The sequence below is a fragment of the Hydractinia symbiolongicarpus genome, chromosome 2 (genome assembly GCF_029227915.1).
Source record: "Hydractinia symbiolongicarpus strain clone_291-10 chromosome 2, HSymV2.1, whole genome shotgun sequence".
Taxonomy (NCBI): Eukaryota; Metazoa; Cnidaria; class Hydrozoa; order Anthoathecata; family Hydractiniidae; genus Hydractinia; species Hydractinia symbiolongicarpus.
Window position 1 is genome coordinate 35,718,584 of NC_079876.1, and position 16,869 is coordinate 35,735,452.

The 16,869-nt window shown below is 33.2% G+C and overlaps 1 protein-coding gene across 2 annotated transcripts; it reads right to left on the bottom strand.

Annotated features, from left to right (window-relative positions):
* Positions 1-455: 455 nt before the first annotated feature.
* Positions 456-16,621, bottom strand: LOC130630731 (DNA ligase 1-like). 2 transcript variants are annotated; one of them, XM_057444319.1, is made up of 10 exons: positions 16,516-16,621; positions 8,190-9,369; positions 7,513-7,537; positions 7,126-7,324; positions 5,142-5,319; positions 3,950-3,987; positions 3,795-3,826; positions 2,938-3,050; positions 2,540-2,581; positions 456-2,341 (listed from the first exon to the last, which is right to left on the bottom strand). In XM_057444319.1, the coding sequence occupies exons 2-10, from the start codon at positions 9,361-9,363 to the stop codon at positions 2,316-2,318; spliced, it is 1,827 nt and encodes a 608-aa protein (XP_057300302.1). In that variant the 5' UTR covers positions 9,364-9,369; positions 16,516-16,621; the 3' UTR covers positions 456-2,315. The 2 variants fall into 2 exon arrangements, with proteins under 2 accessions (XP_057300302.1, XP_057300301.1); XM_057444318.1 differs by having other exon boundaries at positions 456-2,344.
* Between the last annotated feature and the right edge of the window lie 248 nt (positions 16,622-16,869).

Here is a 16,869-nt window from a genome sequence, read left to right on the forward strand (position 1 = left end):
ATTAATTTCAACTTTTTATTTTTCGACATGATTTTGCCCGGTCTCACAAAAGAATCAACCGAATTACAAAATTAAATTTCAACATATTATGCTTGCATTTTAAAAATCATGTTACGCATGTTACGAAATTATGGAGCGATGCTTATTAAATTTACGAATATGGCTGAGTCGTGAAAATACTTAGCGTCACAAATTCGTGAAAAGATGTTTTCGTGGTTATTAACCTCCGACAGGTAGGGAATTTCAGGTAAAAAAAAATCGTGTCTTATTTTAGAAAATATTGATGTATACTGCCCCACAAGCTTAATGCAAGGGCTTCCTAATAATTTAAGAAAGGCGGCTGCTATCTCGTTGGGGATTTGTTGGTTAGTGTTCTATTTTACCTATCACTTCGTAAAACGTTTGGAAGAGCCTTCTATTGTATGAAGCACCCGAGGACGACAAATAAATCAGTATAAAATAAAACTCAAATATAGAGCGTTGTTCAGAAATTGTTTTATGTACAAAGTGATAATATAAAACTAAAATCTAACATTTTTATTACATATACAAGAGTGCGTTCGAAAAATAAATTCTTTATTGTACAAAATCGTACTATATTTCCACATACGAATACGCCTAATCTCACAAAAAATTGTTTACGAGCGAACGTTTTTCACGTAAGATATTATATAATATATATACATAATATATATATATTATCTCCTGTTCGCATACTATCTATCTCCAAGATATTGAAAACAAATAGATTTAGAGATTTCCATAGTAATGGCCGACGAAACAAGTTGAAATAAAATGACAATTTTTTTATTGAGATGTAAGAAGAACCAGGAACGTAGAGTTCTAAAGTTAGTGTACCAATATACCATCCCGTCCAATTATATGTCTATCCTGCTAGTACACGTAGTATTTATTAGTGTCTTTTGTTATAACCAACTGAACTTTTGACCTAGTACTTGAGTTGCTAAAGAATGTTTTGAATTCGAGAGAAAAAGTTGTTTGCTTAAGGGTTGCTTAACAGAAAGGCAAACAATTTCAAAGATTATCAAAATCCCTAAATTACACGTGTAAAAATCAGGCAGGAGAAGCTGTCACCTTGGATTGGTTTTTAAACCTATATTTCATATTACAACGAAAGGTGTAAATAAATTAATTTCTACCGAAAATAAAAATAGGCTTGACAATGTGTTGTTTTAACACCAACCACATCTTAAAAAATTAAATTGATGTTTTTATGTCATATTATGTAATTTTTATACTAAAGTTACTTACTATTTTTTGGAGAGATGAAAAAGATATGTGTACTCTCTCACTACAAAAATGTTTGGCCAACACAAATGGTAGATGACATATATAATTATGGCTAAAAGGCGAAGGAGGAGGAGAACCTTAAATTTTGACGAAATAGTATGTCTCGTCAGCCATTCAAGATTTTTCTCTTCCGCACTGAATAATCTACGTTATAATAAAAAATAATATAATATGTACAATTTATAAATGCGAAGTGAATTTAAATTCATGTAAACACGGACACAAAATTTTAATCGATATGCAAATATGTTGTTACAAATACAAAAATATAATCTATGTAAAAGAAAAAAAATAAAATTTCATGAACAGAAAAAAATTGATCGTATTAAAACTGATGCAAATGCATGCATGATCAGTGCATTAGGCAGTCCACCCGGTCGCAAAACACTGGCTGGTAGCAGGAGGTTTACTATGTGCATATACTGGTAAAAATTGTAGAAACGTCTACAAAAAAATCTTGAGCGTTTTAAGTAAACCGTGTCAATTTTAGAGTTAAGATATTTTTGCAGCATAGGCTACACATTGTTTCAAAAGAAGTCAACAATATCAAATTTTTGATAATAAAAATAATTACTTTTTGCTAATTCTGCTTGATTTAAATATGATTGAGAAGACGCCTTGCAAATGCAAGCTATATTCTTCACGAGGCGCAGATATCATCTGTTCATTTCGTATTTGTGTGGGCTTGTGATGGATCTAATCAACTTTCCCTCTCCAATCCATTTTAAAAACACTAATTTTCCCCAATCGGATTCGCCAAATTAAATTTTGCCATTTTCCGCAAAATTTCCCACTATAATTTCTTCCCTTTAAAATATCATATATAATATACACGTAGAAAGTGTTTAAATAATTCACAAAAATTGTGTAGAAAATAAATCTACTAAATGGTCTGCTAGACCGACAATGAATTCCGAGACGTTTTTTTTTTCTAGTATCGACAATATGTTTTCTACCCGACTCGAAGCATTCCAAGATGGCTTCTCACATCCAGCACAATCCGTTTAAATTTCTTCATAAATATCTTCCGCTGCTATAGAAAAGAAATTAAACGTGTTCACAAAATCGGTTACGTGTAGTTAAGCCTGTTTTACACTAAGAATAAATCTTCACATGATCTTGGATTGGTGGCACTGTTTTTAAACCTATATTTCACGTTGCAACTAATCACCAAAATGTGTAAATAAATTAAATTCATAAAAAAAAAAATATAAAGAAATCAACATACGTTCATCTGCAATATCGTTATACATGTCTTCCTCAATAGGTGCTAAAGAGAAATTAAAAATTACAGACTGACAATTTACAGACCGGCTTTTTCTATCGCGAATAATCGCACTTTTAGAAATTGCTATGGCGACCAGTCATGACCACGCAGTAGAAAATTGTTCAAACACAATACAATGAAAATGTAGCTTGTAATATACTTCCTTCATACCAACATCACGCGTAATAATTTTCGCATGTTTAAGTATCCCACAAATATAAATAAAAATTGTAAAATCCTAGCGTTTTAGACAGAATGTAAATGTGCGTTTTACGTTTCAAAACATTTTCGTGCTTGCTAATTTGCGTGCAATACGTTGTGGCACAAGTAAGATTAACGTAACGTATATATAGAAATACCTTCCGGGCGTAAATGAGGGCGTGGTGTTTCAGGAACAGGGGGTGCTTGATGAACGTTGATTTCTTCATATGTTTCTTGAACTTCTTCCAAATCGTCTTCCGTTGGAATGAGACTAAAAAAAGATTATATTCAAAATAATTCTTCTTGCAACAAAGTTACCACATGTATATGAGCATGATTTTCTCTTTATTTTTAATCGTTTTTTTCTTTCGAGACAACAACAACAACTTTAAATGACAATTATGGACACAAACTTTTACCCGGTAAAGAAATACGTTGTTACAAATACAAAAATAAATCTATCATGGACAAAATTATTGAAGCGAAGTCCTTTTTTAAACACGGCTAAAAGTGTGAATTGGGACCACTACTCTGCAGCCGGCTGGCTGCTTTTTAAATTAGTATTTTTTTCGACGACGAAGAAAACGCAGAACGTTTTTAAACAGGTAAAAAAATTGATCATAAAAAATCATAACACCACAGGTTTAGCACAAATCTGTTCCATATCATTGATTTTACAACTTTTACTTCATATTCTAGTATGAATGATATGTTTGACGGTGTCAACAATCATATCGTCATCAATTTGTTGCAGGAGCCTACTCACGCTACTGCAAGACTGAAATTTTAAAGAATGTAGGTGAGCAGGTATAGTAATGCCACGTGTCAGACTATTGGGGAGGAACGATTATTTTTTCGAACCATGCTTAAAAAACGGGTTTACTAGAGGGAGAAAATAATACAGTTAATAGAGTAGGCATGTTGAAAATTTGTAAATCCGAATGCAAAAAGAGAGCATTATGGGGTAATGTTGTCACTATTTCAACATTAAAAAAAATATATACAAAATAATTACCTCACACTGCGCGATCTATGATCCTCAGGTGGCTGTGTAGAAAAAACAAAAAAAAATATTTTACAAGAAGTGAACTTCTTATAAAATTGTACCTTTTGATCGACACTCTTTACAAGTACGTCAACGAGAAGAGAAAGAATATAAAGAATACTTACAAGTTCCATTCCAAAATCTTGACGTAAAACATAGCCGACTAAAGAATACAAGAAAATATAAAATTGAACAGTGGTTGCAATCTGCACGTTTATCATCCAGTGGGATTTTAAGCAGGTTTTATGAAGTTTGATATCACAATGAGTATAAGGAAATTAATGGTAAGAACTCAACCGTAAATTGCATTCAGTTAAAATTATAATGCTGTCCACGATGTTATGAAAGTCATAACGTTCGTAGTTATAAAGGTCTGTCGAGAGAAAGAGAAAATAGATAGGAAGAAATAAAAAATTTGCTACTGAAAAAATATTATAACTATTTCGAATATTTATACAGGATGATATAGCAACTGCAATGTGGGTCCTGTGTTCTGAATGTATACATTAAGTATACACCGGCTACGCCTACCCAATTACCCTCCATGGTATGGGTTTACCCGTAGTTGTGGTAACGACACTTGCAAACATGCCCATACTGTGAGTCAAACAACGGACCACGTGATTACAAAGAGAACTGCATAACTACGAGGTCACAGACCATAAAAAAATATAGATGAATATATAAAAAAAGGGCTTACTTCTTCCTGTACCACAATATAGATGAATATATAAAAAAAGGGCTTACTTCTTCCTGTACCACAATATAGATGAATGTATAAAAAAATGGCTTACTTCTTCCTGTACCACAATATAGATGAATGTATAAAAAAATGGCTTACTTCTTCCTGTACCACAATGTAGATGATTGTATAAAAAAATGGCTTACTTCTTCCTGTACCACAATATAGATGAATATATAAAAAAATGGCTTACTTCTTCCTGTACCACAATGTAGATGAATGTATAAAAAAATGGCTTACTTCTTCCTGTACCACAATATAGATGAATATATAAAAAAATGGCTTACTTCTTCCTGTACCACAATGTAGATGAATGTATCAAAAAAAATGGCTTACTTCTTCCTGTACCACAATGTAGATGAATGTATCAAAAAAATGGCTTACTTCTTCCTGTACCACAATAATGATGAATGTATCAAAAAAATGGCTTACTTCTTCCTGTACCACAATGTAGATGAATGTATCAAAAAAATGGCTTACTTCTTCCTGTACCTTAATATAGATGAATGTATAAAAAAATAGCCTACGTCTTCCTGTACCATAATATAGATGAATGTATCCAAAAAATGGCTTACTTCTTCCTGTACCACAATGTTGTACCAACATTTTACCATTTGGACATGATTCGTTTGGAACGTTAATAATATTGATTTCATCACCAATTTGATATGTCAAATCTGTCTTTCCTTTCGGTTTGTAATCCACCTTACACATGACTGTGCCAATTAATGGTAGAGCAAGATCAGGATTCAACTATACAAATAAGAAGAAATATATAAAAAAAACACAACGAAAGAAACAACAATGGTTTGAGGATAATTGATTTGCGCAGTTGAGTAGATGTGAATGTTTTCATAAAGCTAGAAATGCAAAACTTTAAATAGACCACTTTCCGTGCGACTTAATGCTTGATTTTGCATTCAGAGCAATGAACATTATGCAGTCATCTCTGTTGGTAGAAAATACCAGATAAATTAAAGGTTTAATAAATCTATCTAAAAAAACCAAAAATTTGCTTAAAACCATTTTTTCTAAAAAAAGAAAAGAAAATATAGGTAAAAACAATTGTTCCTTTTGGATCCTGTGCTTTCAAAAATCAGTATAAATTTTAATAATAGCCATCTTATTTCGAACCATCCTACATTTTTGAATACAACAATATGTGTGTATGTATCTTAATCAACAAAATTTTGTAAACATTGGCAAGTCAGTTAAAACGTTATTTTGAAACGTGACTTTGAAATTGGTTTTGCCTGTTCAGAATGGCTACTCTTTTTTTGAGTTAAAAACTAAAGAAATTCGAGGGGACATTTCCAAGAGAGAAATAAATAAAATGCAATTACTTTTCAAGTGTAAAATGTGGCAACATGTTGCACTTGCTAAGTCAATCACAAAATTTAGACTATATTATTTTAAAAAGTGACTTACATGTTGACTGTAAAAAAACTTAGAAAATATGAGGTTAACTGAGCCAAATTAAGGAGCATTGGAAATGTGAAGAAATTCGGGTGTGGCGAATATGCTGTTGCTAATATAGCAGGCTATTGTAAAATAGCCAGCTTTATTAAATTTTTTTGTTTATATCAAGGATATAAAAAAATTGTCATGACAAACACATGATAGCACCACTCTTAAGGGAAGCATTGTTTCTGGCTTCATAAATTTTTACTGTTAGAACTACGGTACATACAGCCTAACACTTTTTTTGGGCTGCTGTTGCTAATATAGCAGGCTATTGTAAAATAGCCGGCTTTAATAAATTTTTTTGTTTATATCAAGGATATAAAAAAATTGTCATGACAAACACATGATAGCACCACTCTTAAGGGAAGCATTGTTTCTGGCTTCATAAATTTTTACTGTTAGAACTACGGTACATACAGCCTAACACTTTTTTTGGGCTGCTATTGCTAATATAGCAGGCTATTGTAAAATAGCCAGCTTTAATAAATTTTTTTGTTTATATCAAGGATATAAAAAAATTGTCATGACAAACACATGATAGCACCACTCTTAAGGGAAGCATTGTTTCTGGCTTCATAAATTTTTACTGTTAGAACTACGGTACATACAGCCTAACACTTTTTTTGGGCTATTCCAAGATTTAAAAAAGAGGACAGTAATTTTGAAAGTAACTGATACAAAAAGATTCACCTAACATAAACTCCTGTTTTCCTGGCATTCCTGATAATCCTGACATTGTCCTGATCTTTTTTGACTAAAATTCCTGACGTTTCCATAGTTTTCAGGCTATTTGCGGCTTTGGGTTTATTTGAACCTTTAATTACCCTTAAAATTGTAAATTTAATTACAATCATATTGACCCTTGCTAATATTTTGTAAAATTGAAATAGCTCTGATGGACCATTCATAAACCTTGCAATCTCCTGACATATCAAAGAAGCATATCCCTGACTTTTCACTAACACTTTGTAATATTTTAGGAGCACCTAACAGTTCCTGACTTCTCTGGCAGAATTGACACCCTGAAATAGGATACAAATCATCTTTGTATGCAAAATATTAACCTAGAAACAACAACAACAAACACATTCTTACATTGAATTGTTTGTACTCTTTTTCACGTCTTTTCTTCTCCTTCTCTTTTTCTTCCTTTTCTTTTTTTTCTTTTTTCTCTTTTTCACGCTTTTCTCTTTTCTCACGATCTGCTTTTTCTTTTTCTTCTTTCTTACGTTCTTTCGCAGACTTAGAGTCCAATTTTGGGCTATCACTGACTTCCTTCACAGGAGCAGCAGGCCTAAATGAATGGAAATATAATGTCAATTTATCATGAGACGTTTTCCACATTGTCTAAAGCCTTCTTTATATTAAAAAATATCTTTTGACTTCTTTATAAACAAGCAGAATATATTAGTAAACCTTGCCACCATACTGTTCTTTTTGCACAAAAATAATATGTTGTTTTTGTTATTTACAGCCACTTACCCTGCAACATCATCATAAATTTCATCTAAACATAAAAATACCAATACTTCAATGTTATTTACGCGACAACGAAGACAAAGAGAAAAGAAAGCATTCTGCCCAGAGAGAAATAAGGATAAAAATTTCATTACAAGAGTGTTAAATTAATTGAAGGTTAAGTTAACTTCTTAGAATACGTTTAAAAAATCAAGAGTGTTGACACAGTTTGGACAACAATAACACTCCATAAGTGGGTTTTCAAATGACCAGCACTTTTATAAGTAATTCGAACTAAAACATAATAACTTACATCATAAATTTATCTCATTAAGAATAATCAGAAAGTCTTAAAATGTGACAAAACCTGATTTTCAGATTATACCAAAAAATGGGATTGTTATTGGATTGGATTATTAGGCCGTTTTTGGCATTGCAGCATTAATTTTTAAAAAACTTTTATTTCTTTTTTTTTCTTTAAAAAAGATGTTAAAATTTATTCTAGAACTTTTTAAACAAAAATTTTATGACAAAGTATAACTGTGCTATGTTTAATTCTGTTTTAAAAAGGCTATGGAAAAGTATTGAAAAAAATTTCTGCTGTGGTCACTGTATGTTTAAAAAACCAAAAAAATGTTAGGTGGAACAAATTTTTTTGTATATATAATAAAAATATTTTCGAGCTGCATAAAAATGTATACCTGTTATCTCATCATCTTCAGTAGGTATCATTTTAACAGCTGTGTCGTCACCTTGAGTTGTAAAATTTGCAAAATCTTTCAATTTTGATTGATTGGAATGTAAAATAGCTTTCAGCCATTTGTCCAAACCGAATGGTGGAATTAATTTGTCTGGATCAATATATGAAAATGTTTTCGGTAATTTAACTGGGGTAAAATCACTTTTTGTTTCTTGTTGCAACTCGCTGGTTCTCACAGTCGTGTTTACACTTGACAGTGTCTTACTTGCTGATAACACTTCTTCACAAACATCATCGTATATTTCATCATTATTGTCACCATTACATACATCATCGTATAATTCTGAAGTTGACTGCTCACATGGTCTTTGCGGATTATATTGTGGAAAAGAATCGGGATCAACATCATCGTAGTAACATTCTTCCTCACAATTATTACTCCCAGCCGTTTCAACACTTTCCTGCACAAAAGTTTTATGATCTGTCCCTTTGTTGATTATTTCCACCACATCATCGTAATTCTCTTCTTCTTGTTCTTCTTGAACACGGACAGGTTGATCTTTTACAATGTTAAATTTTGGTTTAATTGGTGGTTTAACAGGAGCCTTAGGTGGGGGATTTGGATGTGCTTTTTGATCAATTTCTTTAAAAAAATTCACACTGTTGCGAACAGATCCTGACCTAATTTTAGTAATTCCATCAGATTCGTCATTATTATCAGAATTATTGCTTTTCTCACTACTCACAATATCTTTCTTTTCCTCTTTATATGGCAGCTTTGGTACTACTTTTGGTTTTATTGTGGGCTTTTGAGAAGCAAGAGGTTTCTTACCTAATGCATTTGAAATAGTTTTTTGAGCATTGTCTTTTTGTGCAGCAGCTGCTTTTCTTTCAGCAGGAGATTTTAGTCGATGTTTAAGAAATTCTGGCACATTTGACTCATCTGGTTTTTCTTCCTTTACTACACTATTTGAACTTGAAACTGGTTTTAGTTTGTGTTTTGACAAGTCATTAGATGTCAACTGTGGTCCCACACCTTGAGTTTGTGTAGTACCATTGCTTGTAACACTGCGTCCTTTAAAGGAGGTTGAATGAGTTCCAAAGGGTTTTGGAGCTAAATTATCAATCTGCCTGGTTTGTAGTGCCCTTTTCAATTCCTCAGCGCTGGTAGTCATGTTTATCTAAGGAAAGATATAAGGTCCTTAGTAAACTAAAACAAAAGGACTAGTTATTAAAATTGGCCTGACATACATGTTACAATTGCTATATCATGTATTGTCTATAGTACAACTATTTTCTCAATGATTAACAGACAGATGAAAGCTATTTATATATTGTAGAGTACAACTAATTTATATTTTATGTCTGCAAAAAATTGCTGACAGGAAATACTATTTGCCTAGCAAACTTGTATTTAACATCATTATATTTTGTTTTCTATTGCATGTTCCCATATACACAGTTAAATTAAGATAGAAAATAACAGCCAAACTTTTGAAAGTCCAAGTTACATCCAACTAATAAAAAAACATTTTTCTAAAAAAAATTAAAAATTAAAATTTTTCTAAAATTTTAAAAATTTCCTGCTTTTATTTTTTAGGTAGTAGATATTAAAATAAAAATGATAGGATGGATTATAGAGCCAAGAGGCCAAAAATTTACTGAGCAGAAAGTTGGTGATGTGTTAAAGGTGAAGAAGGCAAATTATGATGCCGACAAGAAAGACCCTCAAATCAACAACGCAGTTTGGAATGCAAAGAAAAGGAAGTGAGTGCACCTGTTCACCCAAACTGACTATATATAACCATTTGTTCGGGATTATTTTACTGACATGAAGAACGAGAAGTGTGATTCTAAAGAATTAAAATCTGCTACCAAATTTGTTTTACGTTGTTCAGAAAAACTTGACAGACTTTTCATTTGACAATAATGATAGTAAAAACAAGTACAGATTACTAGGTGCTAGCCCACCAAAAAGAGCCAATGAAGTGAGCTCCGCTTTATTTGACTACTTTATCAATGTCAGGTCATCTTGGAAAGGGCGACTTCTAAGATTTATATTGAAAGCAAAAGCACAAGTAGTGTTATGATAATTACTGCGAGTTAAAACAGAAAGCTAACGAGAAAGCTAATGAGTGGAAATTGACTAACAAGTGGATTGATTGCTGGTGTAAAGAGTACAGCGTGTCACTTGGCACCCTAACAAACGATTTGCTATCTCACAAGAAGCAAGAAAGGAAAGGATTATACAGTTCCTTAAGAACATATGGAGCACATGCTACATCTGGAGGCTACTGGCGGCTCTATAAGTTCAAAGTGGACCCTCCTATCTTGTCAGCTGATTAAATGCCTCTGCATCGCAATGAATCGTCATCACACTCAAGGTGGCAGTAACCCTTTTATGGCTGTCCAAATAGCTGCATTATTTACTCAGTGTTTTATTTATAACATTTTTTTACTATTTTCTAAAAATATAGGCCTTAATACATAATAAAATGATTTTAACTTAACACCAAAATAGCTGAGTCAGCAGAAATTTCTATTTAAAAATGTTTCATAAACATTCTGTTTTTGCTCTGTTAAAACGGTGTGCTGAGTTTTTTTGTTCATTTTTATTTTTTTAACAATAGACTTTTGTTTTTTACAAAAGATACTTTGTTAGCATCCCCTGCAGCATTGAACGCTGTTAAAAGAATAAAATTCCAAATAAAAAGATTTCCACACACTGTATCATGGCTGCATGATTCACCAAGCATGTCTGAAAATTTTAAAGTAACAAAAAAATGCTATTGAAAGTTAAAGCTCGTGCAGTGTAGCATAATGAAGATTGTCTTAAATTTCTTCTTAATGTGTCATCTTTGTTGTTATTAAGATTTCTCTTTAATAACTGCATCATTTTTTCCATACAATTTCACAAACGTGTAGGCTAAACTAATTACTTATTTTAATTTTATTTTAAAGAGGAAATGTTGAGGCTGAATATTTTTGGTGAAAGATAAGTGTGTTATAAGTGAAAAAATATGGATATATAACCTTTCGTAACTTTTTTGTAAAAAAAAAATCCGATTTTTAAAAGGGTTACTGCTACTTTAACTTTAAAGGAAGAGATCAGTCTTGTTTTGTCAAGGAAAACCATCACCTCTCACGTGAACAATGCACAGTCATGACTATTGCAGCATCTGTACAGCAATTCAAACCACCACCATTAGGATTTGTGTTTAAAGGTAAAGGATTGAGGGTCACTGTCAACCCTCCAGAAAAAGTTTCAAATCAATGGGTGGAGACAGGTTCATATTGTATTAAACAAATGCTAGAATAAATTAAGAAATCGCTGACCATACCGTTGGCATTCCCACCTTCAAAATAAGGCATATTCACAACTGATGACTATTCTGCACATTTACCTCTTGAAATTGAATCTGCCTTGTTTCAAAAGGGGTATTTTCACATACTTTTATTGGTGCTGGCATAACTAGGAATGTTCACGTAAATGATACAACATATCATAGAGAAATCAAAGCTGCATTCCGAAAGAAAGAAATGCAACTTGTGCTAGACCTTCTAACTAAACATCCAGATAAAATACCAGCGCCATCTAGCGATCAGATGATGCGTATGTTCAATCTGAAATTAACTGTGAAGATGCATATAATATAAAAAGAATATAATGACTTTTGCTTTTGACGGTTCTGAAGATCTCTTGGTCAGCAACAAAATCATGGATCTCGTAGGGAAGGAAATGCTAGCCTTTAGGGAGAAGTTAATGAAATCATAACTACGAGCAATGAGTTGAAAAAACAGATAACACCTCCAGAAGGAGTTCAAAAAGGAAAACGTTCCAAAAACTTAGATAAAGAACTTGAAGATGAAGGCATGGAATTGTATGAGGGTGATGGCAATGATATGGAAGAGTATGAAGTAAATGGATCAGCTGCAGGTACCGAAAATGACGAAGCTGAGGAGCAAGGTGATCTGCCACCAACTGTAAAAGTGCCTGAAGTCCTTGAAAACCCAGTTTCAGACAATCAAGATTTGAAACTTGTCAAAGAACTTGTGAAGATTGATTGAGGAAGTTAAAGGTCGTTGTAGTAATTCCTAATTGCCTTGCCTTGCCTTGTTAAAATGGAGAAATGGAGCAAATAAAACTGTAGCAAGGAAATTGTGAAAAGAAGCCAAAAAAATTGATGGTTTTTTGAAAGAAGCAATGGTACAGGAGGAGAAATGGGGAAGCAGAGAACAACGATGGACCAGAGCATAACGAGGAACTAGAGGACAATGATGAAGATTGAAATATATTTTCTATTTTCTGATACGCTATTGCTTTAAGATGTACTACTACAGTATATATACATTGTTTTCTTGCTTTTTCCCTATGTTTAAATTTTTTTTTTTTTTTTTTTTGGGGGGGGGGAGGGTGGATGTTTCTCATTTTGTTCATATTCAATTTTTCCCCTTAAACTTCTCCCATATTTATCTTATCAAAAGAGTTTTTGTTGCAACTACAGCTCTATATAATTCTGTCTTGTTTTTGAAAGCAAGGTGTGTCGAGAATCACATTACAGCTTAATTCTTCAAAAGTTTTTTGATGTTTGTAAATTTAACTGTTCTGTCCTAGCTTTAGTGAGTAATCGGTTCCAATTTGATGCCAGCTGCTTTCTGATTACCCATGCAGGAGATGATGTCAGTTATTTCCATCGATTTTCAAGTTATTGAGCTTTAAATTTAAAAGAACGATGCTAAAAATTTTTTTTAAATTTCTAAAGTCTTTAATCAAATTTGTTTCAGAGTTAGTTTCGAAATTCCTTTTAATTAATTAATTAATTAATTAATTAATTTTAATTTAAATACATTTCAAATTGTTCTTAATTGTATTTGTGTTTGTTTTTTGTTTTTTTTTAGAAAAAGTATATATCAATAAATAAAATGAAATTTAATTTAATATATAAAAAATAAGAGAGCTGGCTTTGTTACTTTTAGAGGCACTGTAATAAAGCTTGTTCTTGCATTTCACCATCAGATGGATGTTTTTATAAAGGCAGAAATTTTCCTTGTTTAGCCGTTTGATTAGAAAATCAAGTAATTACGATGTTATACACTAGCTAGCTGCTAGCTAATAGACAGTCAGGATTGCTATCACACATTTTAATAAAACTCTCCTCTAGCAGTTAGGGTCAGCCTACTAACCAGGGGTCTTGTGATCTAGGCATCAGATCCACGATCAAGGCATTAGATCCCCCTTAACCAGAGATTTTAATGTTTTAGGCAGAACTAACATCTACTTCAGTCGACATATCTTCGAAGTAAGCAAAGCATTAAGCTTAGGACAAAAATTATGACACACAGTATTCATTGTCTTGCAAGTTATACACGGCGATTTTTAATTGTAACCAATGCTAGCTGTGCATTCCAAATACTAAGCACTTCATGTCTCCTCAGCTTAGCTTGAACTGGCATATAGCACAATGACCATTGCATGCACAGCTTGCATATAAAAAAACACAGGCGTGTGGTACGCCGCGCTCCTAAAAATCTTTTCAGAGATTTTGGTGCGTGATTTATCACTTGCCTGAGCAGTCCTGGTCTTTTGAGGTGCGCGATCGCCACCGCACCTCCGCATGCTTCTGCAACAATGGAGCAGCGTTTTCAATCACGCACCAAAAACACCTTAGTCACTTCAAAAATGTGCACCTGAAATGTCTTTTGTACAAATTATTTACTATAATAATAATCAAAGAAAAAAATGAATGAAAGTTCGGAATTTGAATGAAAAACATGTGCGTTTAAAAATGAATTATTTATTCATTAGTTTAGGGCATCATTAGGTTATAACGCAGAACTCGCCAGTGGCATGCTTCAAAAATGCTTAACATGAAGCGAAACTGTACAGGAGACTCAATTGTTTGAGTCTTCGCAGAACATCTCTTCTCACAAAACCGAGGGCAGGGCTGACTTATTGCCTGCTGTGCCGTGTGGGAGACAGAACTTCTGGACTTCCTTTTAATACGATATACAATTTTTTCAACTATTATTACTAAACATATTCGATTCCTCTTTCCCCTTTTTTAAATGTTATTCAACATGTTATTCTTTGGTATTACATCACGAGAACATTCGTCCGGAAGCTGTATTAAGTTACAGGACACCTAATCTCTCCCATGTTCTGGTTATGTTTAACTTGCATGGGTGCACACTCTTCTCGCAGTATTCTCTGTGACGATGAAGGCTGGAATGACTTGTGGCATGGTTCCAAATGGTCTTCCGTCTTTCGTTGGAGTCTCAGTGTAATGCACCAGCCGATCATAAGAGTTTCAGCATGAAGGAAAGGGGACGACTTCAATGTTTTCTATACCGTACGCATAGACCGATTTTGATCGTGGCATTTAAATTTCACAACAAAGTTACCTCGGCAATTTTTTTGCCGACATAATCATACCAATAAAAAAATAATGCATACCTGATACTTCGTCACAAAACTTGTTCCTTCGATATATGGTTGCATTGCAGCTTTTGCTGTCCCTTTTATCATAGAACAATTTTGTATCTCCTTTTCAAATTTGGCACAGATCTTACACCACATAAAATTAACAACTTTTGCGCAGTCTTTTTGGTTTTACAGCCAATTACATCTGACACGTTATAATTTAAAAAGGTTTTTAAGGCCAAACAATTCCCCTTTAGAGTTGCAATCTCTCCACGCTACTCGCAATTCTGTACTCTAAAGAAATTTATTTCTGCTTCTTTTTCTTTTTACCGTTTTTACCTTCTTATTCAAAAAAATAAACAATGGGTTTTACCTGTTCATTCAAAAAATGATCAACAGGTTTTCCCGATTTACTTTCGAACACGCAAATCTTTTTCTTCTTTATTATTCTAGACATCGCGTGACCTTATTTAAAAGAAAAATTTTGCAGTCTCGCATTTTTTTTCTTTCCGTAATAGGATTTCTAATAATTATTATTCGCTACAGTTTTAATTAGGAGCGTGATTGTTCACACACCTAAGAAATGAATTGATATTTTAGGCGAGTTATTTTTCACATGTCTAACAGATTTTACGAGCGTACCAAGGTGCGCGTGCGATCTATATGACGCAGCCTGCATGTAGTAAACTACGATGGCTTCTATGGCTCACTTCTCTTCTTAATAAAAACCCTTCTCTTCTTAGTCAAAAAACTTCTCTTCTTAGTTAAAACACTTCTCTTCTTTCCTCTGAAATCTTCTCTTTCGTTCGAAACACTTCTCTTCCAAAGTGAGAAACACTTTTCTTCCATGAACTCAAAAAATTCCCAGACCCAATTCCGGTCCGGAATATTGATTGAGCTAGATTTCGCTAACCCACGTTTTTTGAATAAATGACCGACCCGTCACCTCCAGGTTTTTTGGGTTTTTCATATATTAGGGAGACGAGAAGGAATAAATGACGTATCCGTTTAAGGCATTCGTTTATCTTTTTTAATACGCCGATTCTTAAAAGAATTTTAACCAGGCTGGCCATTATTTCTTTATTGCTCTAAACAAAATACGTATTGTTTTAATCTAAAATCCTAGCCTTTTTTGAAAGGAAATGTGCTTTGCTTGGTTGACACCACCATGATTTTGAGGACTCTTGGTGGCCATCTATTTTGCCATTTATTGTGTCTCTTGATAAATAAAATTAATTACTTTGCTACTGATCTGAATTGATTCATGATATTATTTTATTCATGCACATGCTTCGGAACCTGCTACAATATTTTAATAATAATATTTTTTATTCGTAAATTGAGCACGTGTGAAAAGTGAAAAAAATTATACAGACCATGGGTGTAAAATTGCGGACCAGATTTTTAAAATTACTTGTGAAGAGAAAGTTTGGGGCCACATGCAGAGAAGTGTCAAAATGCAGAAGAGAAGTGTGAGAATACAGAAGAGAACTGTTTGGATCATAGAAGAGAAGTGTTTTTAAATTGGAAGAAACGTGAGCCATAGGGGCCATCGTAGTAAACAGTCCCTGGAACATGAGATCCCTGGTTTATAGGTTGGGCCTAACTGTCTAGCTACATGTATATAGATATAGTTATTTCCCGTATATATCTGTTAAATAACATATTATGCAAACAAAGCACATCACGCAAGCTTAGCTAGCGAAGAAGCAACAAGACATGCATAATTTTTAAAATTTACCCCAAGGTGCCAGTTAGACCTGCCTACATAGCAAAAAATGTCAGTTATTCGCCAGCTTGTTATATCTAGCTACCATTAAGAAATTACATAATTACTTATGTCAATAAACAAACTTTTCTAAACACGTAAAACTTAGAGAGAAAAAAAAAGAGCAGTCGGTTCAACCTCCTCACAATCAGTTTCGATTCGGCTTTCGATTCGTAGCTATTTACTTTACTTTCAGCTATATCGTATATCCTGATCGCCCAAGTACGAACGTGCTCACACATATCTATCCGGGGTAGGGCATATTTATTTTAAATCGTCAACCTCACTCCCAGGAAAGAGCATGGCCTCTCTTGAAAAGAGGCATGCACATTGGCTAGGGACCGAGACGTATGGCAGAAATATATATAAACAAAAAAAAAATAATTATATGCACGCATTATGAAAATGCTTTATGATGATGATGATGATGATGATGATGATGATGATGATGATGATGATGGTGATGAACCTCACTCCCAGGGCCTTTTTTTG

What these genes read in the sequence shown, in the direction of transcription:
- LOC130630731 (XM_057444318.1), bottom strand. Translation starts at nt 9,363, where the DNA reads ATGACTACCAGCGCTGAGGAATTGAAAAGGGCACTACAAACCAGGCAG. An exon ending in ATTTATGATGATGTTGCAGG is followed by an intron (nt 7,325 to 7,512) that starts GTAAGTGGCTGT and finishes CCATTCATTTAG; the next exon opens with GCCTGCTGCTCCTGTGAAGG. An exon ending in AAGAGTACAAACAATTCAAT is followed by an intron (nt 5,320 to 7,125) that starts GTAAGAATGTGT and finishes TTATTTGTATAG; the next exon opens with TTGAATCCTGATCTTGCTCT.